The sequence below is a fragment of the Oncorhynchus mykiss genome, chromosome 10 (assembly GCF_057628025.1).
Source record: "Oncorhynchus mykiss isolate SJ-2025 chromosome 10, ASM5762802v1, whole genome shotgun sequence".
Lineage (NCBI taxonomy): Eukaryota > Metazoa > Chordata > Actinopteri > Salmoniformes > Salmonidae > Oncorhynchus > Oncorhynchus mykiss.
This window is the reverse complement of record NC_143031.1, coordinates 64,921,430-64,946,844: the sequence shown is the minus strand read 5'-3', so window position 1 is coordinate 64,946,844 and position 25,415 is coordinate 64,921,430. Positions and strand designations below refer to the sequence as shown.

Sequence of the window (25,415 nt, the reverse complement as noted above, 5' to 3'; positions counted from 1 at the left end):
AGAGTACAAACACAATTTGTAACAGACTTTTTAGGCTTCTATATGCCTTATAAATCACACAATGCCTGGATGCAATATTCTACGCAGGAACATTCTACACTGAAATCTGTTACTCTCGTTATTCCTAATGCATCTCTGGATATTTGTATGCTGACAACAATGAAAATTCATCTTTCTCTTTAAATTGTATCTAAACATCAGAAGCTATAGAGTGGAATGGTTACTTTCTATGTTACAGAGTGGAATGTTTTTTCTGCTGGTGTATCCTAAGGTAGTTACTCTCTGAATGGCCTCTCTCCCGTATGGACATTCAGGTGCATCTTCAGATGGTGCTGGTGGGAGAACCTCTTCTCACACTGGGGGCAGCTGTAGGGTTTCTCCCCTGTGTGGACCCTCTGGTGCCGCTTCAAGTGGCCAGCCTGGGCAAAGCGCATTTGACATTGGGTACAGCTGAAGGGTTTCTCCCCTGTGTGGACCCTCTGGTGCCTCTTCAGGTTGCCGCACTGGGCAAAGCGCATATGACACTGGGTACAGCTGAAGGATTTCACCCCTGTGTGGACCCTCTTGTGGATCTCCGCCTTCTGGGGGCAGCTGAAGCCTTTGTTACAGAACATGCAGAGGAACTGTTTCTCTTTACTATTGCCTGATGTGGCTCCCCCTCCCTGAACCTGGGCTCTAGCACTGTCGATTGAGTTCAATACCTGATCGAAAAGGACACCGCTGTGTGAATCGGAATGCCTCATCGACATGGACACTGTGTTGCGATTTCTGACCGCCTGTAAAGGGGAGTGGGTCACGACATTTGGATTTGTCTCTAAGCTTTCCCTGTAATCTAATAAATATCTGCCTTGTGAGTGTTGTTCTCCTAAGTGAGTCTTGTCTACATTCCATGTCAGAGGAGCATCGCCCTCCACTTTCACAGTCACCTCATCTATAACCTCCCCTTGCTTATCTAGGCAACCTTCAGAGTGTACACTACTACTGTACCGGTTCCAGTCCCCTCTAGACAGATCAGTTTGTCTCTCTAAACCCATCTCTGTAGGGTAAGAAGAAGACAGATCATTGCCAGTCTCTAACGAGTCATCTGAGTCCCGATAGGAATTAACCTTCCTCAAACTCGGAATACGGTAAAGTAAATACTCTGAGCCGGGAGCAGTAGGACAGCCCAGCCTTTCCTGCCCCAGTCTCTCTGGATCTGACCTGTTATCAGATCCTGTGTGTAAGAGCCTTTGTGTTACAGTTAAAGTCTCCATGTCTGTCTCTGACTTGAGGACGGCGTTCAGCGTTCCACTGACCTCCGTGATGCTGCGTCCGGTCCTGGTCTGGGGCGCTGCAGCGGTGGCGAGGTCCTCAGTGACTACAGGGTGTGCCTCTCCAGCCATTGCTCCAGCCTGGATGTCTCTGCTGTGCTGTGGGTCCACTTCTCCTTCAGACCTCTCCAGCTTGACCCCAGGACCTGCAGCCTCTGCATCTGCAGACTAAAACAAGAAGAGAGGAGGTTATTACCGGTACATGAGTTGAATTGGATAACAATAACATAGGGAAGTCTCACAAGCTCCACTATGGCAGATAAATACGGATGTACATGTAAGCAAATTAATAGCTGAAGGGAGCCTTTCTGAAATAAACTGGCCACATTTGATGTACTGTAATTTTGATGTAATACCATTACACTAACCTCTATCACAATAATGTGCTGGGTTGAGGTTCCACTCCCCTCATCAACAGTGATGGGTTGGTCATCTCTCCATGTGTTGTGTCCCGCTGGCTTCACAAGGCTCCTGTGGCCTCCAGTGAGAGGTCCTTCACCTGAGAGAGTGATTGGGGATGGTTAAGTTATATTGTACACTATTGACACTGTCTACAATTGGCAAGGATGTAAGGTAACACTTCTCATAATTTCTTGATATACTATTTATTGTTCCATGCATCACATTATTTTAGTTGAGTATGAACATAGGGAATTTGGATAGAATATGATAGTTCCTTTGTGCAAGAAGTTGTTCTTAACTGACCTGCCTGGTAAAATAAAGAACACATATATTGTGCAAGATAGCTAAGTAATCAGGGGAAGTATTGTTGCATCCTGTAGCTACCCTGGATTTATAAGCGTGGCCACTTGAGCATGCTTTTAGGGCAGTCAATTTCCGTGGGACTACAGGTCAGAAGGCTGATGGTTTACTATTTCTACATTGTAGAATAATAGTGAAGACATCAAAACTATGAAATAACATATGGAATCATCTAGTAACCAAAAAAAAAGTATTAAACAAATCGAAATATATTTTAGATTCTTCAAAGTAGCCACCCTTTGCCTTGATGACCGCTTTGCACACTCTTTGCATTCTCTCAACCAGCTTCATGAGGTAGTTACCTGAAATCCATTTAAATTAACAGGTGTGCCTTCTTAAAAGTGAATTTCTTCAAGTGCAGTCACAAAAACCATCAAACGCCATGATGAAACTGGCTCTCATAGGACCTCCACAGGAAAGGAAGACCCAGAGTTACCTCTGCTGCAGAGGATAAGTTCATAGAGTTATCAGCCTCAGAAATTGCAGCCAAAATAAATGCTTCACAGAATTCAAGTAACAGACACATCTCAACATCAACTGTTCAGAGGAGACTGCGTGAATCAAGCCTTCATGGTCGAATTGCTGCAAAGAAACCACTACTAAAGGACATCAATAAGAAGAAGGGACTTGCTTGGGCCAAGAAACACGAGCAATGGACATTCGACCGGTGGAAATCTGTCCTTTGGTCTGATGAGTCCAAATTTTTGATTTTTGGTTCCAAATGCCACGTCTTTGTAAGACGCAGAGTAGGTGAACGGATTATCTCTGCATGTGTGGTTCCCACTGTGAAGCATGGAGGAGGAGGTGTGATGGTGCTTTGCTGTTGACACTGTCAGTGATTTATTTAGAATTCAAGGCACACTTAACCAGTATGGCTACCACAGCATTCTGCAGCGATATGCCATCCCATCTGGTTTATGCTTTGTGGGACTATCATTTGTCTTTCACCAGGACAATGACCCAACACACTTCCAGACTGTGTAAGGGCTATTTGACCAAGGACAGTGATGGAGTGCTGCATCAGATGACCTGGCCTCCACAATCACCTGATCTCAACCCAATTGAGATGGTTTGGGAGGAATTGGACCGCAGAGTGAAGCCAACAAGTGCTCAGCATATATGGGAACACTTTCAAGACTTTTGGAAAACCATTCCAGGTGAAGCTGGTTGAGAGAATACCAAGTGTGTGCAAAGCTGTCTAAGGCAAAGGGTGGCTACTTTAACACTTTTTTGGTTACTACATGATTCCATGTGTTATTTCATAGTTTGATGAAAAACCATTGAATGAGTAGGTTTGTCCAAACTTTTGACTGGCACTGTACATGACACCACACCCTCTCATTGCCCACGCCGCAGACACTGACAGTTCAGATTAAGGAAGACATCCCATATAATAACCAGCGGGACCCAGGTGTCATGTCATCAATGCACAGCATCAAGCCCATGCCCTTCACGGATACGTTCCATGACAGGGCAGATTAAACCACAGAGCAGTGGGGGTGGCAGAGAGAAACACGGAGATTGAAGGTGTGTGTCTGTGTATCATGGCAAAGTTCACAGTCATTTCACGCTGTCGATATTAAAACCAGTTAAATGTAACTAAAAGTAATCCAAAATGTATTCTACATAATCCCCAAAAGTAAGTATTTATCATGAGAGGGCCATCAACAATAACTAGCAATGCTGCATACTCATAGAAAGGTATCCTGTGAGGGAGTTGTGTGGCAGACCCTGGTTTAAAAGAGCAGATATCTACTCTGCCACTTGATCATGTTTTTGTTTTTAGCACTATCGATTTCTGCGGGGCTTGAAGGTTGAGGGTTCGAGCTGCACTCTCTGCCTGTTTCATTACAATACTATCCAAAAACTGACCAATACCCAATTCTGGGTACACATCTTAACACATGCGCAGATGTGAAAGGGGCGACACTCCCCACAGCCTCAGCCTAATGCAAAATGTACCTCTTGCCATTCCTCTGCATCGGTCAAGGATCTTGACACTACTGGGACGACTGGTGAGGACGCGCTCTCGTATTGTCCTCTCTGCGCGCTCCCGTGCCACCTTCAATTCTAATTGTTGTAGTTTCCTCCGCAATCCCCTGTTTTCTTTCTGGCTTTGAGTTATTTCCAAACGAAACACTGCATAGTCGTCGTCTACGAGTTTACAGATCTCTGCCACGGCTGTATTCGCTAGCATCTCCATGATGGAGGCAATTTGAGTGTGAAAAATCATACAGTCAGCCATTGTTGTTAGCGAACGTTAGCAGCTAGCTAGATAACATCATCAACCAAGTTCCGTCTCCAACGCGAATTAAAGACTACCTGGGGTAAGTATGTGCAGCGCGGTTACATGTCATATTTTGAGTTCAACGGTGCCAATAAACGTCTAAATAACAAAAACGCTAACGTGGAACTTGTTCTTGCTCACTACACTTCCTTTCACTAAGCCTGGTTACGTTAACTTCGCACTAAAGAGAAGGCATCTTATTGGTTGGCGTCATAGCTAAAATGCTGAGGTTAAATGGAAAAGGAATAGGAATTCGCGCTGTTCGTTTAATTACGGTACTGCTTATAACATTATACAAACTCTCCTATTCATGATCACTATCTTCAAAGCTCAGACTAATTTAGCAAGAATAGAGTATAATTACTTTTTTCCATCCTCCGTAAGGTAAATATTACACTGTCCTTGTTCTAGCCTAGGTTTACGGGCTCTAAAAACAGGTATTCAGACAAGCCTGTTTCAAATGAAAAGTTAAATGGTTTATGAGGGGTATCTGACCAAGACACTATACATGATATGTAGAGCCCTATGAAAACGGACGTAATCACAGATTCCAGACTTTCAAACTTAATTCACCAATATTTTTTAAAAAATGTATCAAATTAATGATAAGACATGAAAAAAAGGCATCAGTGATTTGTATTTTCCTGCAACTTCCTGAAACAGGAATGCCCGTATGTGTGCCTAGGTATACACTTTGTGTAGCCGTTAGCAATGATGCTAATGATAACCTTCTAATAGAGATGGAAAGCCTTAACATTTTAAATTAGGTTTTTGGTTAACTACAATGTAGCCTAAACCAACCTGGCTTGATTATTTGCATCAATCCAGTGGCCATTTGTTTAGAAGACTCTGCAATCACATGAGCACTACAGAAACATCACAACCAAAAGATAGTCTCTTGCTGGTGCACACTTGCATTAAAAGGGTAACTCCACCCCAAAAATCAAAATATCAAATATTTTTCCCGAACCTCAGGTGGACTTATCAAATGTTGTTTTTCTATTTAAAAAAGTGATTTTGAGAGAGAACCTGAAAAGGACACCTGGAGAAATTAAACTGAGAAAATGATTTTATTGGATTAAATATGTCAGAATGGTTCCCAGATAGGCCCTGTGCACATCTCAAGCCACACGGCTCCTATTTTGCCCTGTTGTGGACACTCCTATGTCTGATAAGGTTAGTCAGGAAGGTGAAGCTCTTGTAACAGTTTGCACTTGAAGAGCCTCTCCTTATTGTGAACGGTCTGGTGTTCCTTCAAATACTTTCCCCTAACAAACCGCTTCCCACATGTGCAGCAGGTGCACGACTTGTCGGCGTCCGTCCTAATCCTCGGCCTCCCACATCGTGACCCAATAGCACCAGAGGAGGTAGAAGCAGGAGCCACCACCCTCAGGTTAGTTTTTGAGCTCCCTTCTTGACCTCTAGCCCTGGTTTGGGTGTTGTTGGGATTGTGTGCTGGGGGGGGTGTCTCCCACCTCTCTGTGAAGGCTGAAGCCCAGGGTGACCTGCTCTGTTCATCATGGATACTATGGTGTTTGTATCATAGGAAGGGTCTATCTATCAGCCCCAGGCTCTGCTCCATCCCTGCACTGAGACTGTGAAGAGAAGGGTCTGGGCTGCAGACTGGATCACTGGAACCTCTGTCTCTCTGATGACCACCAGGACTGAGGTTGTTCAGTCCACCTGTCCACTGGTTGTGTTCTGTGTGGTGGTGGAGTCTCTGTCCCTTGTGGTTCGGTCCTGGTTCCGACTCGGGAAGGAAGAGCGACGGCTCCTGATCCAGGGTTCTGATCCAGGGCCATGGCTTATGACCAGCCACCTCAGAGGTCCACTCTCTCCCGCCAACAAGACTGGATATCAACAAGTCCTCATGGCCTGCAGACTGTAAACACAAATTGTACAGAAGATCATATACACTGAGTACTAATTGACAGACTGACCAGGTGAATCCAGGTGAAAGCTATGATCCCTTATTAATGTCACTTGTTAAATCAGTGTAGATAAAGGGGCGGAGACTGGTTAAAGAAGGATTTTTAAGCCTTGAGACAATTGAGACATGGATTGTGCATGTGTGCCATTTAGAGGGTGAATGGGCAAGACAAAATATTTGAGTTCCTTTGAATTGGGTATGGTAGTAGGTGCCAGACGCACCGGTTTGTGTCAAGAACTGCAACACTACTGGGTTTTTCATGTTTAACAGTTTCCAGTGTGTATCAAGAATGGTCCACCACCCAAAGGCCATCCAGCCAACTTGACATAACTGTGGGAAGCATTGGAGTCAACATGGGCCAACAGGGAAAGTCTTAGAATGAAAGTCCTATTTTCTGTTTATTAAACAAACACGTTTTAAATACACCATATGAAAACCACACATACACATCTCAACTACAAATCTGCATTAACTTAATGAACTGCATAAATGTTCTCATTAAAAGTGTTTATTGATGGCCTCCCGAGTGGAATCAGTGGTCCAAGGCACTGCATCACAGTTGTGTCATCAGAGATCCTGGTTCGAGTCCAGGCTCTGTTGCAGCCGGCCACAACCGGGAGATCCATGGGGTGGCACAAAATTGGCTCAGCATCACCCGGGTTAGGGGAGGGTTTGGCCGGCAGGGATGTTCTTGACCCATCGCGCTCTAGCAACTCCTGTGGCGGGCCGGGCCCAATGCACGCTGACATGGTCGCCAGGTGTACGGTGTTTTCTCCGACACATTGGTGTGGCTGGCTTCTGGGTTAAGCGGCATTGTGTCAAGAAGCGGCTCGGCTGGGTTGTGTTTCGGAGAACGCACATGACTCGACCTTGTCCATACAGGAGTTGCAGCAATGGGACAAGACTGTAATTGGACACCAGGAAATTGGGGAGAAAAAGTGGTCAAAAAATAAATAATAAAAGTGATTATTGAAATTTGTGAACAAGAGTGTCTTTAGTGTAGGCTAAATTATGTTAAGACTTTTTAGGCGCATTTATCCCAAAATGCTCTTTGATGTTGTGGAAATTGATCTACGTCATCTCGCTGAGTCTATCTTTAGGGCAGGGTTTGATCTAAACTTCAGAAGCCATTGAATGGAATGGTTACTTTCTATGTTATAGAGTGGAATCCTGAGGAAGCTCCTCTGAGAACCTCTTCCGACAGTGCTTACAGGCTATTCCGTGTGGACCTTCAAGTGCCTCTTCAGATGGTGCTGGTGGGAGAACCTCTTCTCACACTGGGGGCAGCTGTAGGGTTTCTCCCCTGTGTGGACCCTCTGGTGCCTCTTCAGGCTGCCAGCCTCAGCAAAGCGCATGTGACATTGGGTACAGCTGAAAGGTTTCTCCCCTGTGTGGACCCTCTGGTGGATCTCCACCTTCTGGGGGCAGCTGAAGCCTTTGTTGCAGAACATGCAGAGAAACCGTTTCTCTTTACTATTGCCTGATGTGGCTCCCCCTCCCTGAGCCTGGGCTCTAGCCATGTCGTTTGCATTCAATACCTGATTGAAAAGGACGTGGGCGTGTGACTCAGAAGGCCCCATCGACGTGGACACTGGGTCGCAATCCCTGAGAATGTGTACAGGGGAGTGGATCGCAACATTTGGATTTGTCTCTAAGCTTTCCCTGTAATCTAAGAAATCTCTGCCCTGTGAATGTCCGTCACCTAGGTGACGATCTGGATTCCATGTGAGAGAAGCGTTGCCCTCCACTTTCACAATTACCTCATCTACAACCAGACATTCCCCTTTCTTATCTAGGCACCCTTCAGAGTATATACTACTGCTGTACCGGTTCCATTCCCCTTTAGACAGATCAGTCTGTGTCTCTAAACCCAAGGGCATGTTGCCAGGGTCCATCTCTGTACTGTAAGAACATGATGGATCATCAACGCCAGTGACTAGTGCGTCACCATCTCCACGGGAATGAACCGTCCTCTGGATCTGGTGAAATACCGGTAAATACTCTGAGCCGGCTCCGGGCTGCGCTGGGGCGGTGGTGGAGTCCTCCGTTGCTATAGGGGGCGCTCCAGCCGTTCCAGTCTGGATGTTTATGCTATGCTGTAGGTCCTCCTTTCTTTCAGACCTCTCCTGCTTCACCCCAGGACCTGCAGCCTCTGTATCTGCAGACTGACACAATAAGATAGGATGTTATTACCAGTACATGATTAGAATTTAATAACAATATCATATGGAAGTCTTACAAGAAAATGTAAGCAAGTGAATAGCTGAGGGGAGCCATTCTGAAATAAACAGCCCACATTTGATTTACAAAGTAACTCATATTTTATGCAACACTATTACACTAACCTCCATCACGATAATGTGCTGGGTTGAGGTTCCATTGCCCTCATCAACAGTGATTGGTTGGTCATCTCTCCATGTATTGTGTCCTGCTGGCTTCACAAAGCTCCTGTGGCCTCCAGTGAGATGTCCTTCACCTGAGAGGGTGATTGGGGGAAAATAGATGGTTAGGTACCGTCAATGCTCAACACTATTGTACACTATTGACAGTTTTGACACTGTCTAGAATTGGCAAGGATGTAAGGTAACACTTCTCATAACTTATTGATATACTATTTATTGATTGTAGAGATCGACCGATTTATGATTTTTCAAAGGCGATACCGATTATTGGAGGACCAAAAAAGCAATTACAGATTAATTGGCAGATTTTTCTTATTTATATATATATATATATATATATAGGTGGCAACCCTAAGTCTAAATATTGCTGTTACAATGCACACCCTTCAAATGTTATGTCATAATTATGTAAAATTCTGGTAAATTAATTAGTCTTTGTTAGGAAGAAACACAGTTCGCAACGAGCCAGGTGGCCCAAACTGTTGCATATACCCTGACTCTGCTTGCACTGAATGCAAGAGAAATTACACAATTTTCCTAGTTAATATTGCCTGCTAACATGCATTTATTTTGACTAAATATGCAGGTTTAAAAATATATACTTCTGTGTATTGATTTTAAGAAAGGAATTGATGTTTATGGTTAGGTACATTCATGCAACGATTGTGCTTTTTTCGCAAATGCGCTTTTGTTAAATCATCAGCTGTTTGGCGAAGTTGAAGTAGGCTGTGATTCGATGATAAATTAACCTCTCTTGAGTAGGGGGGCAGTATTTTCACATCCGGATTAAAAGCGTGCCCAAAGTAAACTGCCTGTTACTCAGGCTCAGAAGCTAGGATGTGCATATAAGTTTCAAACTGTTAAAATTCTATCTGTGAGTATAACAGAACTGATATGGCAGGCGAAACCCCAAGGACAAACCATCATCAGCCATGTGTAGTTAACTAGTGATTATATGAAGATTGATTGTTTTCTATAAGATCAATTTAATGCTAGCTAGCAACTTACCTTGGCTCCATGCAGACACAAGGTCCTTTTGACGCTGCACTCCCGTAACAGGTGGTCAGCCTGCCACACAGTTTCCTCGTGGATTGCAATGTAATCGGCCATAATCGGCATCCAAAAAGGCTGATTACCGATTGTTATGAAAACTTGAAATCGGCCCTAATTAATCGTCCATGCCGATTATGTTCCATGTATCACATTGTTTTAATTGAGTATATAATAGGAAATGCAGTAAATCAAGAATCTGGATAGAATATGGTGTCTTTGCCCAAGATGGCTAAGTCATCAGGGGAATTATTAGTTACAGATAATGTGATTTAACCCAAACATTTTGGTATCCATTGTACTGGGAGTTACAGGTCTGGCTATACAAAACGTCTGCAGAGATGTTGTAACAAAGCTGGTATTGGCAATACCATCTTCGTTCTCGATTTGTGGAAATAGTGTCATAAAATGTCAGTGTCCAGTGGCAGGGGGTCCGTTTGAATTTATAAAATGTGTCAAAGACTCCATGACGTACTCCATGAACTAATCCAAGAATGTGTACTCCGACAACTTGTGTATTTCAAATCTTCTCTCCTTGATCGAGACAGGTGGGGGTCCACCTCAAAGTGCTGCATGACAGACACCTGTCTCATCAATGAGAGAAGAATTGAAATAGACAAGATGGTGGCGCACACATTGTTGGATTACAAAATGGAGCAAAACATTGATTTATTTTTAATAATGGAGCATTTTCTACATTCAAACGGAGCCTCTGCCACTGGACACAAACATTTTAGGAGACTCCTGTTTCCACCAGTTGAGAATGAAGATAGTATTGCCAATACCAGGTTAGCTGGAAAATCTCTGGCTATGCTTTGTATAGGCAAACATGTAACTCCCAGTATAATGCCTGCATACCATCATTTTTGTTGTTGCTTAAATCACATCTGGTGTTACAACCTACATCTGAACACATGGGCAGAGGGAAACGGTGGCAGTATCTTTACTTTACTATTTTTATTTTTGACAACTTGTACTTTTTACTTCACTACATTCCTAAAGAAGATTATGTACTTTTTACTCCATACATTTTCCCTGACACCCAAAAGTACTCCTTACATTTTCAGTGCTTAGCAGGACAGGAAAATGGTCCAATTCAAGCACTTATCAAGAGAACTTATCTGGTCATCTTACTGCCTCTGATCTGGTGGACTCATTAAACACACATGCTTCGTTTGTAAATTATGTTGGAGTGTGCCACAGGGCTATCTCTACATTAAAATAACAAGAACACGTGCAGTCTGGTTTGCTTAATATAAGGAATTTGAAATTATTTATACTTTTACTTTTTTATACTTTAGTATATTTTGGAAATTATATTTACTTTTGATACTTAAGTATATTTAAAACCAAAGACTTTAAGACTTTTACTCAAGTAGTATTGTATCGACCCTGGGTTTATAAGCGCGGAAATCGACTCTGCCGCACGAGCATGCTTTTGCGGCACAGTCGATAGCGCGCCGGACTTCGGGGTCGAGACCTGCTCCCTGCTGTTTCATTACATTAGTGTCAGAAGTGGGATCGGACCTTGCATCCACGACAGTGCGTGTGCTTGGCCGGTGAGCGCGTTCCTGTAAGACGTAGAGTCGCAAGCTAGCGCGAGGACGCACTCTTTGAAAGGAGGGAGTAGTGTGACGACCCTGGATTTATAAGTTACTGGTTGACTTTTAACTTGAGTCATTTTCTAATAAAGGTATTTTGACTTTTGCTCCAGTGGAGCTACTGTACATATGAACGCCTAAGGCCGCGCAGCATCGGCCTTCTGCGAAACGTACCTCTTGCCATTCCTCTGTATCGGTCGAGGATCTTGACACTACTGGTACGACTGGCGAGGACGCGCTCTCGCGTTGTCCTCTCTGCGCGCTCCCGTGACACCTTCAGTTCCAGTAGCTGTAGTTTCCTCCGCAATGCCCTGTTTTCTTTCTGGCTTTGAGTTATTTCCAAACGAAACACTGCATAGTCGTCGTCTACGAGTTTACAGATGTCGGCCACAGCTGCATTTGCTAGCACCTCCATGATGGAGGCTATTTGAGTGTGAAAAACCATACAGTTAGCCATTGTTAGCAGCTCGCTCGTGTTACCTAGTTAACATCTATGAACCAAGTCCAGTCTCCAACACGAATTAAAGACTGCATGTGATGCTGTGCTGGTAAATACGCGTCTAAATAACAACAATAAAAACGATAACGTGGAAAATGTTATTCGGTACTGTTCAATTCACTTCCGTTTACACTGACGAGAAAGGATGTTACATAGAATTAGAATACCGGTACTAGAAAGGACATAAACCTTCTTATGGGGTCGTTACCACAGCCACAAAGTCATAAGCCCCGCCCATTTCTACAATGTTTTTTTTAATTAAAATGTGATTTCAAACTTAACCACACTGCTAACCTTATGTCTAACCTTTAATTAAAACCCAATTTTTGTTTTCATGAATTTTTACAATATAGCCAATTTTGACTTTGCCTGTGATGGGATAAAGGTCAGGGAGTTGGTCACCCATGCTTTGCCAGTGCTGTCCTAAAATATTTGTTCAAATAATACATTTTAAGAATGTATCTGCACTGAATGTTTGTTAGCTAACTAGCCAGTCTGTTTTAGAAGAATAATTCTATGAATTTTTCAAATTAACTGCCAACATACCATACACTGGCTGAAATCAGTTGATGATAGACAAGTTGTAAATGCAATAAGTACTGATATACTATCGTATAATAGCACTCACCCCTTTCCAAGAAAACACAACTTTAGAGGCTATTTATACAGAAAATGTTCATAAAACTCATATAAACTGTACTTATAATTATGACAATATTTTAGGTTGACGAGAATTCTATTATACAATTTTTGATATCACATGCCTTACTTTTATTTACCTGTCTAAGTAAAATCAGGATTACGCCCCTACTGCCAATCATTCCAATTAGACTGGTTTGGATTTCTCCCTGACCAACATGGCTGCCATTATCGCACCTTTACATAACTTTTAGGGTTGATGACAAAGCCCCTCTAGTAATTTATTGGGATCTCTATACAATGTTATTGATTGGCATCATTGCTCATATGGTGTCGCTAAATGATGTTAACATGCGCGCTGTCTTTTAAATACGGTACTGCTTATTACATATCAAATCTCCTATTCATGATAAATATCTTTCAAGCGCAGAGCAGACTTGTTTAGAAAGAACAGTGTGTTAACAAGACTAGAGTAGAAAGTAATGTTTATTCCATCTACATTACCTCAGTAAGGTAAATATTAAACTGTCCTTGTTCTAGCCTAGGTTTACTGTCTCTAAAAACAGGTATTTACTCAAGCCTGTTTCAAATGACAAGTTAACAAAGGGTTAATGAGGGGTATGTGGTTAATTACACTCCTAAACAGAAGTATACTCTGACCCAGTTTGTATAGACAAGTCAGTCTGGAACAACAAGTACATGTGCACTTTAGTTCATAATATTTCACCTCAGTCATCACATGGCTTATAGGCCATTTACTGCAAACAGCTTGAGGTCAAGGACTGTAGACTAAAAGGTGCTGTATGGTCTAACCGACATCTGCATTGACCGCACAGCATTCACAGTGATATGGCCTCTGCAGAAGTCAGGGCATTCATACTTCTTGCACTTCGCCGAGCAGCACAGAGCTGTTGTCAAGGAAGTGAGTGTGTGTTTATACTAGACCTCCCACTCTCACCTACCGTCAACCATTCATGTCAATGCGGAGCTATATGGAGCCCTCCACATTGGTACACAATTTGAGAGGCCCACGTCGATGTGGTACGGAGCCCAATTTGGCTTCTGGAGGCTCCCCAATTGCGCCACACCATCCATACGTCACCTCCGACCACATTTTCAGACCAAGCATAAATTGGCTCTGATCACAGTGACATGGTGACGTACACTCCCCTATGTATTTATTTGGACAGTGAAGCTAAAATGTTATTTCTCTATAGCCTACTCCAGCATTTTGGATTTGAGATCAAATGTTTCATATGAGGCAACACAGATTAAGTTGTGCACAATAGAAATTAATGGTATATCATGTATTGTATCATTTTGGAGTTAGTTTTATTGTAAGTAAGAATAGTATATGTTTATGAACACTGCTACATTAATGTGGATGCTACCATGATTACAGATAGTCCTGCATGAATCATGAATGATGATGAGTCAGAAATTTACAAAGGCACAAAGATTATACCCACAAGACATGCAACCTCTTAGCATTACCAATAACAGGGGAGGTTAGCAGCTATTTATTTTATTGAGAGGGGGGGTGATATTTATGCCTCAAACTTTCTCACACATCCACATTAATGTAGCAGTGTTATTATTATTTTATTACCTACATTATGTTATTTCAAGTTATCCTTTTGGAGCGCAATATCACGTTATTAAAAAATATATACTTAAATTGGGCATGCCCATAAATTGGGCAATTGAAGGCATCTCGGCCTTATGTTAACTTTGGTTGTGTTTCATTAAAATAATAGACCTTTAAAATGTTGTAGGCAACATTGTATACAACATTATCAGCAAGTGACTTGATTCCTACTGTGACAAAGCAATTTAAAATTGTTAAACAGGAGCGACAAGTGTGTTGATAATGGTAATTGTAAAAAAAAAATGTTTAAAGGTTATGCATGCCAACATATTAGGCGATAATTAAGAGAAAGTGATCTTGTCAGGTGAAAATGATATCAAACGTTTACCATGGCAACATTTGAGGTACAGTCACATTCACCGTGGTTGTCTAAAGCGTGCTATAGAGTTCACAGTTGCCGATGCCTCATTGTGATTGGTTATTCCCCATCCTTTACAACAATTTCAATTATCATCATCACATTCCTTTGCGGTAACTCAAACTGACGTAATTATCAGCTGAGAAAATTTTATGAGTCGATTTTAGTCCTGGCTCAAGAGTTTGTATGGGCAGTGTCTTAGGGCTGCAATCCCGTTAATGGGATTGATATGACAACAGCCAGTGAAAGTGCAGAGAGCCAAATTCAAACAACAGAAATCTCATAATTAAAATTCCTCAAACATACATGTATTTTATACCATTTTAAAGGTAATCTTGTTGTTAATCCCACCAATGTGTCCGATTTTAAATAGGCTTTACAGCGAAAGCACCACAAACGATTGTTAGGTCACCGCCAAGTCACAAAAAAATTCAGCCATTTTTCCAAGTCACAAAAAGCACAAATAGAGATAAAATTAATCACTAACCTTTGATGATCTTCATCAGATAACACTCATAGGACTTCATATTACACAATACATGTATGTTTTGTTCGATAAAGTTCATATTTATATTTAAAAAACTCAGTATACATTGGTGCGTTATGTTCACTAGTTCCAAAAACATCCGGTGATATTGCAGAGAGCCACATCATTTTACAGAAATACTCATTATAAATGTCAATGAAAATACAAGTGTTAGACATGTAAATATAGATACACTTCTCCTTAATGCAACCGCTGTGTCAGATTTCAAAAAAGCTTTACGGAAAAAGCAAACCATGCAATAATCTGAGAACGGCGCTCAGAAAACAGAGATATCCGCCATGTTGAAGTCAACAGAAATCAGAAATAACATTATAAATATTCACTTACCTTTGATGATCTTCATCAGAATGCCCTCCCAGGAATCCCAGTGCCACATTAAACGTTTGATTTGTTCGATAATGTCCATTTATGTCCAAAGAGCTACTTTTGTTAGCACGTTTGGTAAACAAATCCAAAGTCATGAAGCGCATTCCCTAGTTGCAGACGAAATGTCAAAAAGTTCCGTTACTGTCCGTAGAAACATGTCAAACGATGTATGGAATCCATCTTTAGGATGTTTTTAACATAAAACTTCCATGATATTCCAACCGGAGAATTCCTTTGTCTTCAGAAAAGCAAAGGAGCGCGAGCTACCTCTCATGTGAAATGCGCGTGACCAGAGCGCGACTGCTGCCAGACCTCTGACTCAATCTCCTCTCATTCAGCCCCCCTTCACAGTAGAATCCTCAAACAAGTTTCTAAAGACGGTTGGCATCTAGTGGAAGCCTTAGGAAGTGCAACATAACCAATATCCCACTGTGTATTCAATAGGGGCTGCGTTGAAAATCGACCAACCTCAGATTTCCCACTTCCTGTTTGGATTTCTTCTCAGGTTTTTACCGTTCAGACAGTAGTTCAGTGGGCTCACCTCAGTGCGACTGTGTGGTCCTGTGCTGCTCAGCTGGGTCCTCTGTGGGTTCAGGAGGTGTTGTCTGGTTGTCCTCCATGACCATGGTCCCCTCAGGGTTCCCCAGACCCTCCACACACCCTTCCTCCTTCACCTGCAGCACCTCTGGACCCTCCTCCTGGAAGAGAGAGGTGATACAGATAACACAGACATACACTCCCTCCAGTACATACACACATACACAGAAATAATAAACACACTTTCAACATGGAGTGTTTACCAATCACAACTACATTTGAGTCCGATACTGTAGTTATAGAATGACTTCATTGTTGTTAAACCCATCATGGTGGACATAAATAAGATGTGGGGAAAATATAAGTCAGCTATGATAAGTCAAAAGTCATCATTAGAGAAACCTGACTAAACTATTTAGAAGTCTACCGTAGCTATTCGTAAGGGTGTGGGAATATTTAGTAAGTATATGGTTATAAAGCACTGTCAGGTGTATACAGATACGTGTATACAGTATACTAAAGAGCCTCAATGAAAGTCTTAGAATGAAAAGTCTCATTTTGTGTTTATTAAACAAAACTTAAATACACCATATGAAAACCAAACATATACAAAAATTAGGCATGAACTTGATAAACTGCATTCATTTTCTCATTAAGTGTCTTGGGGAAAAATGTAAGTAGTTGAATGGAAGTAATGAAATAGGCATTTGTGAACATCATATAGCCAACACAGTACAAACACAATATGTAATAGATTTGTAGGCTTAAATATGCCAAAGTCTATATGCAACACTCTACCCAGGAATATTCAACACCGAAATCTGTTACTCTTGTCATTCCAAATGCATCTGTGGAGCTTTTCTGCTGAAATCCAGGGTTTGATCTAAATGTCAGAAGCTATCAAGTGATATTGTTACTTTCTATATTATCAGAGTGAAGTGTTTTTTCTGCTGGTGTATCCTGAGGTAGCTCCTCTCTGAGAACCTCTTCCCACAGTGCGTACAAGTGAACGGCCTCTCTCCTGTGTGGACCTTCAGGTGCATCTTCAGGTGACCAGCCTGGGCGAAGCACATGTGGCACTGGGTACAGCTGTAGGGTTTCTCCCCAGTGTGCACCCTCTGGTGTCTTTTCAGGTTGCCAGCCTGGGTGAAGCGCATGTGACACTGAGCACAGCTGTAGGGTTTCTCCCCTGTGTGGACCCTCTGGTGGATCTCCACCTTCTGGGGGCAGCTGAAGCCTTTGTTACAGAACATGCAGGGGAACCGTTTAGCTTTACTATTGCCTGATGTAGCTTCCCCTCTCTGAGCCCTAGTCCTGTCGTTTGAGTTCAATACCTGATTGAAAAGGATGCTGCCATGTGAATCGGAAGGCCCCATCGACGTGGATAATGGGTCGCGATCCTTGAGCGTATGTAAAGGGTAGTGGGCAGCGACATTTGGATTGGTCTCCAAGCTTTCCCTGTAATCTAAGAAATCTCTGCCCTGTGAGTGTCCATCTCCTAGGTGACTATCTGCATTCCATGTGGGAGGAATGTCACCCTCCACTTTCACAGTCACGTCATCTATGGCCATACCCTCCCCTGCCTCATATAGGCACCCTTCAGAGTATACACTTCTACTGCACTGGTTCCAGTCCCGTCTAGACAGATCAGTCTGTGCCTCTAAACCCAAGGGCATGTTGCTAGGGTCCATCTCTGAAATATAAGAACAAGAAGGATCATTACCAGTCTCTGACGCGTCACCTGAGTCCGGATGGGAATGAACCGTCCTCGGGCTCGGGTTTCCATAAAGTACGTACGCTGACGCGGGAGCAGGAGGACAGCCCAGTCTCCCCAGCCCCATTCTCTCTGGGTCTGACATTTGGTCAGATCCTGTGTGTAAAAGCCTTTGTGTTACAGTTGAAGTGTCTGTCTCTGACTTGAGGATGGCGTTCAGCGTTCCACTGACCTCCGTGATGCTGCATTGGGTCTTGGGCTGCGCTGGGGCGGTGGTGGGTTTGTCCGTGGCTACAGGAGGCGCTCCCACTGCTCCAGTTTGGCGGTCTCTGCTGTACAGTGGGTTCTCCTCTCCTTCAGATGTCTCCTGCTTGACCCCAGGACCTGCAGACTGACACAAGAAGAGAGATGGTTATTACCAGTACATGAGTTGAATTGTATAACAATGTTGTACGGAAGTCTCACAAGTCCCCTTTGATGAGAATGTACATGTAAGCAAGTAAATAGCTGAGGGGAGACTTTCTGAAATAAAGGGGCCACAAAGTAACTAATGCTTTATGCAACACTATTACACTAACCTCTATCACAATAATGTGCTGGGTTGAGGTTCCACTCCCCTCATCAACAGTGATTGGTTGGTCATCTCTCAATGTATTGTGTCCTGCTGGCTTCACAAAGCTCCTGTGGCCTCCAGTGAGATGTCCTTCACCTGAGAGAGTGATTGGAGGAAGAGAGGCAATTAGTTTAGCTACTATTAGTTTAGCTACTGTCAACACTGTATTGTACACTATCGACAGTTGTTGGTATGTTGTACACTATTGACACTGTCTAGAATTGGCAAGGATGTAAGCTAACACTTTGCATAACTTCTTCATATACTATTTATTGATTGATGTATTATGTTCCATGCATCACATTGTTTTCATTGAGTAAATAATAGGAAATGCAGTAAATCAAGAACATTATATTTTGTCTTTGCGTAATCAGGGCAATTATTACATACTATCCAATAATTGACCTACCTCTTGCTATTCCTCTGTATCGGTCGAGGATCTTAATACTTGGGCGACTGGCGAGGACGCGCTCTCGCATTGTCCTTTCTGCGCGCTCCCGTGCCACCTTCAGTTCCAGTAGTTTCCTCCGCAATCCCCTGTTTTCTTTCTGGCTTTGAGTTATTTCCAAACGAAACACTGCATAGTCGTCATCTACGAGTTTACAGATCTCTGCCACGGCTGCATTCGCTAGTACCTCTATGATGGAGGCTATTTGAGTGTGAAAAACCATACAGTTAGCCATTGTTAACAGCTAGCTAGCGTTACCTAGATAACATATATCAACCAAGTCCAGTCTCCAATGCGAATTAAGTATGTGACGCTATGCAGTTAAATTAGTAATATTTTTAGTTGGGTGTTAATACACGCCTAAATAAAAATAGAAACGCTAACGTGGAAATTGTTATTGGACACTTCATTTCCGTAAAGATTATTTACAACTAAATCGTTTTTCTCAGTTGCTTGAATTCCACGTGCGTCCACTTATATCAGTACATTTAGAACAGGCTAAATATTACGTAACTTATATTCAATTGAATAAGCCTCACGTAATTCGACACTTCTAAATCTTATCTCACGAGGACCGATTTTGGGCGGTTTAAATCCTCTCGCTTCGCCTCTTCCTCTCTGCTTCCGTTTACTTCATTTTCCTGTGAGTTTCCTGCAGATTAGACGCAGTGTTGCTGACTTTTAGGGGTCGGAGTGCGAATTGCACAATATGTCACAGAAAAGGAAGGGGAAAAATAAATCTCACCACTATCTAACCCTACACATATGCAACAATCTAACAATACTTTAGCCCTACAAGATTCTACTGCAGGCCAACAGCTGATGCCACTACCACCTCTATTTTCTGGGATTTATGCTCCATCAGTGCAGATAATTAATAACCATGGCAATAAAAGCAGGCAATCCCACCTTACTAAAACTCATCCTCTCTGGATCTCTCTCTTCAGACCTGCTCACTGGGGGGCTCACAGTGAAATCACTCACCCTTGGGAAGTGGCTATTTTATCATGTAAATCTTGGTGTGGCAAACAAAGCAGAACAAAAATCTGGCAGCGAAACAGTTCATTCAGCCTCATTTACTGCCTTTTAAAGAAACATAGCTGACTTGCTTAAACAAATGTGGTTTCTACTGACAATTGAGATGTACAAACTATGAAATAAGGGGATGACAAGCGGGTAAGAGGCAATCCGTAATTTCGATTAAGACATTAATGAGTTAGCGACGACGGATGTAGTCAAACAATTTGTTCAGCACTTTTGAAATGTACAGAGACAGAATTCAGAACATGGGCCGTTCTTACAGTGTACTCCCTGTACAACAAGTCAGAACCGTAGGATAAATAAAGGGGGCATACAGACAATGAAAGCTCTTACAATAGTCAACGATTACATTTCTCTAAAACAGGTTATAGGCTACATGTGCACCACCAAGTTAGAATAGAAGGTGAAATTAAGAGGTGAAAATAGACCAAATTATTAGGATGAGGCACATTGAATGTCGTTTCGGTTTTTGCGTGTCAAAAAAGATACACGTCATACAACACTATTTGGCACGTTAAATAAGCTTTTCATTTGACACGTCAAATAACACAATTCTATTCTAGAGTGTTGTCAGTGCTGAATTTGCACGTGCAAGCTAAGCACCACCACTACTATCAGTAGCACAGTCAAAGCTGTACAAAACAAGCACACACAGGCCATGAACAATGTGTGTACAATACAGCGTTGGTTGAAAATAGACCAAATTATTAGGGTGAGGCACATGGGCTACTAACAGCTTACTACACAACATACACTTAGTATTAGTTTCTTAGCTACAATATACATACAGTGGGGGAAAAAAGTATTTAGTCAGCCACCAATTGTGCAAGTTCTCCCACTTAAAAAGATGAGAGGCCTGTAATTTTCATCATAGGTACACTTCAACTATGACAGACAAAATGAGAAAAAAAAATCCAGAAAATCACATTGTAGGATTTTTTATGAATTTATCTGCAAATTATGGTGGAAAATAAGTATTTGGTCACCTACAAACAAGCAAGATTTCTGGCTCTCACAGACCTGTAACTTCTTTAAGAGGCTCCTCTGTCCTCCACTCGTTACCTGTATTAATGGCACCTGTTTGAACTTGTTATCAGTATAAAAGACACCTGTCCACAACCTCAAACAGTCACAGTCCAAACTCCACTATGGCCAAGACTCCACTATGGCCAAGACCACACAAAAAAGTTAGCCCTATCAAGGCCTGTAGTAAGTTATTAGGATTAGTGTTCCCTCACGTCCATATCTCTGTGTCTACAGAAGACAGAGGGACCACCTGTGCTAATTAGCTATCTAGCATGCTCCGAACACCTGTGGGTAGTGGAAGAAGGCTGCCAGAAACTTGTAACTGAAAAATACTGTCAGCGGAAACTGTCAGTCATTTAAAACAGTGTACAGTAAGTGTATATTTTGCATTTGTGAAATTATTTTGATGTGATATGAAGTAAAGGGCTTTGTTTCTAGAACTGATAATCAATTTAGACTTTTTAAGAGTAACGTTACATCTTGGGCTAGGGCGCCCCCAAAGTTGACACACTGTGCTTTCTCTATCATAGTCACTAAATTATGTAGACAACACCACGCACATTTACATATTCCTTATCTGTCACAAATTAAATAAAATTATATTTAAACTTACTCTGCCGGTTGACCACAGGAAAGTATTATTAAACCAACTTCAAAAAGTGGGTCTGTGTGTGGAAATCAATATGTTTTGCTTATGACCGAAGGCAGGTATACAAGATGGTACACACACGCGAACCATGCATACTAATAGAAGTCTTGCAGGTGTTTACATAGTTTTGCGCAGGTGATAAAAATGTCTACTTCAGTACTGGTTCTCTAACAAGTCAGGTAAACAATACTTTCCTGTGGATATTTTATCTTGAAGGACCAAAACTACGGGAAAATTGGCAGAGTAAGTTCAAATATAATTTTAATCAACATTCCAGCTTGTAGAGGACCATTTCCAGAATCTAACACTGTCATGTTCCAGATGGTCACCAAACGGAGGGCGTCACAAACACCAGAAATATTATTTTTTAATTTGATCCACTTCTACACTCAATGGAACCCCATTGATCACTCCTTTGAGCGCCGCCCTGCTCCAGAGAGCAAAGCACAACACAGGTCGATCGTAGAGGGGCATGATGCGGAGCAATCCGTGCCTCTGGGTGGAGGATGCACAAAAAAAATCCACTTCTTGAAACTTTGACATGTGTAACAGTTCTGTTAGTCATTTACCCAGCTTGAAACAACTTATGGGTCAGCCAAAAAGCAGGGATCCACTTTTCTACCAAAATCTAACTCCTACCTATCCAAAAATCACCTCTGGTAGGATTCTCAGGGAAAATGTTGGAAGTCTCTACCACACCTGTCACCGCATGTACTTCAAATAAAGAAAAACCCTTGAATGAGTAGGTGTGTCCAAACTTTTGACTGGTACTGTACATCAATATAAATACAGACAACAGTGTGTGACTTGTAAGTCAATTATTGAGTGGCAATGTTTGCTAAAGCCATGGGAGATTTGTAACTATACACATAATCAGATATATTAAGAACAACTCCTATCAACTACCCAGTTTTTTATTATATTTTATTTATTTCACCTTTATTTAACCAGGTAGACCAGTTGAGAACAAGTTCTCATTTACAACTGCGACCTGGCCAAGATAAAGCAAAGCAGTGCGACAAAAACAACAACACAGAGTTACACATGGGATAAACAAACATACAGTCAATAACACAATATTAAAATATATGTACAGTGTGTGCAAATGTAGAAGAGTAGGGTGGTAAGGCAATAAATAGGCCATAGAGGCAAAATAATTACAATTTAGCATTAACACTGGAGTGATAGATGTGCAGATGATGTACAAGTAGAGATACCGGGGTGCAAAAAGATAAATAACAATATGGGGAGGAGGTAGTTGGGTGTGCTATTTACAGATTGGCTGTGTACAGGTACAGTGATCGGTAAGCTGCTCTGACAGCTGATGCTTAAAATTATAGAGGGAGATATAAGTCTCCAGCTTCAGTGATTTTTACAATTCGTTCCAGTCATTGGCAGCAAAGAACTGGAAGGAAAGGTGGCCAAAGGAAGTGTTGGCTTTGGGAATGACCGGTGAAATATACCTGCTGGAGCGCGTGCTATGAGTGAGATAAGGTGGGGCTTTATCTAGCAAAGACTTATAGATGACCTGGAGCCAGTGGGTTTGGCTGCAAATATGTAGCGAGGGCCAGCCAACGAGAGCATAGGTCGCAGTGGTGGGTAGTATATGGGGCTTTGGTGACAAAACGGATGGCACTGTGATGGACTACATCCAGTTTGCTGAGTAGACAACGCTGAAGTTAAGGATCGGTAGGATAGACAGTTTTACGAGGGTATGTTTTGCGAAATAGGAAGCCGATTCTAGATGTAATTTTGGATTGGAGATGCTTAATGTGAGTCTGGAAGGAGAGTTTACAGTCTAACCAGACACCTAGGTATTTGTAGTTGTCCACATATTCTAAGTCAGAACCGTCCACAGTAGTGATGTTAGTCGGCCAGGGGGTTTTACTAGCATTTAAAAGTAGTTGGAGGCCACAAAATTAGTCTTGTATTGCATTGAAGCTCGTTTGGAGGTTTGTTAACACAATGTCGGAAGAAGGGCCAGATGTATACAGAATGGTGTCGTATGTGTACAGGTGGATCAGAGAATCAACAGCAGCAAGAGCGGCATCATTGATATATGCTGAGAAAAGAGTCGGCCCGAGAATAGAGCCCTGTGGCACCCCCATAGAGACTGCCAGAGGTTTGGATAACAGAGTGGGATGACCGCAGCAGCTTTCCAATCTTTGGGGATCTTAGACGATATGAAAGAGAGGTTGAACAGGCTAGTAATAGGGGTTGCAACAGTGCCATGGGAGTGCTATAGGGGAAAGGGCCACAGTAAAGAGTTGTTTTTCTTCCCCAATGAAAGCATGACCTCAGTGTCATCTCCGCAGAATTAGTTTGTTATAAGGTGTTACAAAAAAAGAGGGTGTATTTTATGAATATAACATAAGACAAAACAAATTCAGAGGGTATAGATTAGGGTTATATAGAGGTCTTCAAGGATCCACATGTACCCAAATACTCGAGACCTGATCAGGTATCAGAATGATTTTTTATTTTTTACCCCCTTTTTTCTCCCCAATTTCATGGTATCCAATTGGTAGTAGTTACAGTCTTATCTCATCGCTGCAACTCCCATATGGACTCGGGAGAGGAAGGTCGAGAGCCATGCGTCTTCCGAAACAAAACCCAACCAAGCCGCACTGCTTCTTGACACAATGCACATCCAACCCGGAAGCCAGCCGCACCAATGTGTTGGAGGAAACGCTGTACACCTGGCGGGCCCAGGCGCAGTGCACGCTGACCAGGTCGCGCTAGTGCGCGATGAGACAAGGATATCCCTGAGCCAAACCCGGATGACGCTGGGCCAATTGCACGCCGCCGGCTGCTACAGAGCCTGGGCTCGAACCCAGAATCTCTGGTGGCACAGATACCACTGCGCCACCTGGGAAGCCCCAGGTATCCAGAATTCTAAATAATGTAAGGGGTCTGGCATGGATCTGATATGAACTTAAGGGGTCTGGGCATTCTGCACAAGTGGAACTCTCAGAAAGCTCTTGATAGCATGAGTGAGTGGGGGAAATATAATATGCTGTTTATTACTTGTATGTGGTGATAGTATAATTATTTAGTGATGTAATTGTGATGTTATGCTAGTAACTTTACAACGCCAATTAACATGAGTGCCATGCCATTGTTCGCCACCAGGTGGGAACAGAGCTATTAAATGAGGGCGTTTCTTGTTACTTTTCTGTGTCGATTCAGTGTCGACAGGTGCTACTACTACTGAACTTATTTTGAGTGCATTATGTTTAACCTGATTTTATAAAAGTATTCATATTGATTTTTATTTACAAACACACAAAAAAGTTTAAAATGGAGAATAGCTATTTCTCCACTTACCAGGTCAACTCCACAGGCAAGTGTGCGCCTTCCACATGATTTAGAGCTACCTCAACTCAGTGCATTTGAGCCAGTTTCACCTAGTCCTAGGAATGAGGATGTGTCTATGGATTTATTGCGGGCATTGTTAAGCAGATAGGTCACTCCATAGGTGAAAATATTGCCTCTTGTTTGGAATCAAAGGCTATGGGAGATGGGGTGGGACTTCAGAAGGATGATCATGTTGGTGGTACCAAGGTTGGGGACAGCTTTAGTCTAAATGTACAGTCCTGGCCAAAAGTTTTGAGAATGACACAAATATGAATTTTCACGAAGTCTGCTGCCTCAGTGTCTTTAGATATTTTTGTCAGATGTTACTATGGAACACTGAAGTATAATTACACACATTTCAAGTGTAAAAGGCTTTTATTGACAATTACATGAAGTTGATGCAAAGAGTCAATATTTGCAGTGTTGACCCTTCTTTTTCAAGACCGCTGCAATCCGCCCTGGCATGCTGTCAATTAACTTCTGGGCCACATCCTGACTGATGGCAGCCCATTCTTGCATATTCAATGCTTGGAGTTTGTGTCAGAATTTGTGGGTTTTTGTTTGTCCACCCGCCTCTTGACAATTGAACCGCTCTCCTTGAAGTTTTTGATGATCCGATAAATGGTTGATT

General features: G+C 42.3%; 2 protein-coding genes across 11 annotated transcripts in view; both read right to left on the bottom strand.

The window, feature by feature from the left end:
* Positions 1–16,097, bottom strand: part of LOC110534728 (uncharacterized) — a 45,706-nt gene extending 29,609 nt beyond the window's left edge. For 3 of the 9 annotated variants that reach the window (XM_090187441.1, XM_090187442.1, XM_021619663.3), the window contains exons 1-3: positions 4,035–4,565; positions 1,679–1,809; positions 1,296–1,478 (exon numbers count right to left, since the gene is read on the bottom strand). In XM_090187441.1, the coding sequence (XP_090043567.1) occupies positions 1,296–1,478; positions 1,679–1,809; positions 4,035–4,317 (597 nt within the window). In that variant the 5' untranslated portion in view covers positions 4,318–4,565. Of the gene's footprint in view, positions 1–1,295; positions 1,479–1,678; positions 1,810–4,034; positions 4,566–5,410; positions 8,455–8,634; positions 8,778–11,516; positions 11,939–15,940 lie in introns of those variants that run through there. The other 6 variants (XM_090187446.1, XM_021619639.3, XM_090187444.1 and 3 more) reach the window with 6 other exon arrangements.
* Positions 16,098–16,480: 383 nt separating this feature from the next.
* LOC110534720 (uncharacterized) lies at positions 16,481–19,356 on the bottom strand. 2 transcript variants are annotated; one of them, XM_021619654.3, is made up of 4 exons: positions 18,673–19,354; positions 18,229–18,359; positions 17,883–18,041; positions 16,481–17,629 (listed from the first exon to the last, which is right to left on the bottom strand). In XM_021619654.3, exons 1-4 carry the CDS (start codon positions 18,944–18,946, stop codon positions 17,597–17,599), a joined length of 597 nt encoding a protein of 198 aa, XP_021475329.2. In that variant the 5' UTR covers positions 18,947–19,354; the 3' UTR covers positions 16,481–17,596. The 2 variants fall into 2 exon arrangements, with proteins under 2 accessions (XP_021475329.2, XP_090043649.1); XM_090187523.1 differs by having other exon boundaries at positions 16,481–18,041; positions 18,673–19,356.
* Between the last annotated feature and the right edge of the window lie 6,059 nt (positions 19,357–25,415).

Coding starts and splice junctions, on each gene's coding strand:
- LOC110534720 (XM_090187523.1), bottom strand. CDS start 18,946: ATGGCTAACTGTATGGTTTTTCACACTCAAATAGCCTCCATCATAGAG. Junction 18,360..18,672: donor ATACAGAGGAATAGCAAGAG/GTAGGTCAATTA, acceptor TCACTCTCTCAG/GTGAAGGACATCTCACTGGA. Junction 18,042..18,228: donor AGCACATTATTGTGATAGAG/GTTAGTGTAATA, acceptor TTCTTGTGTCAG/TCTGCAGGTCCTGGGGTCAA.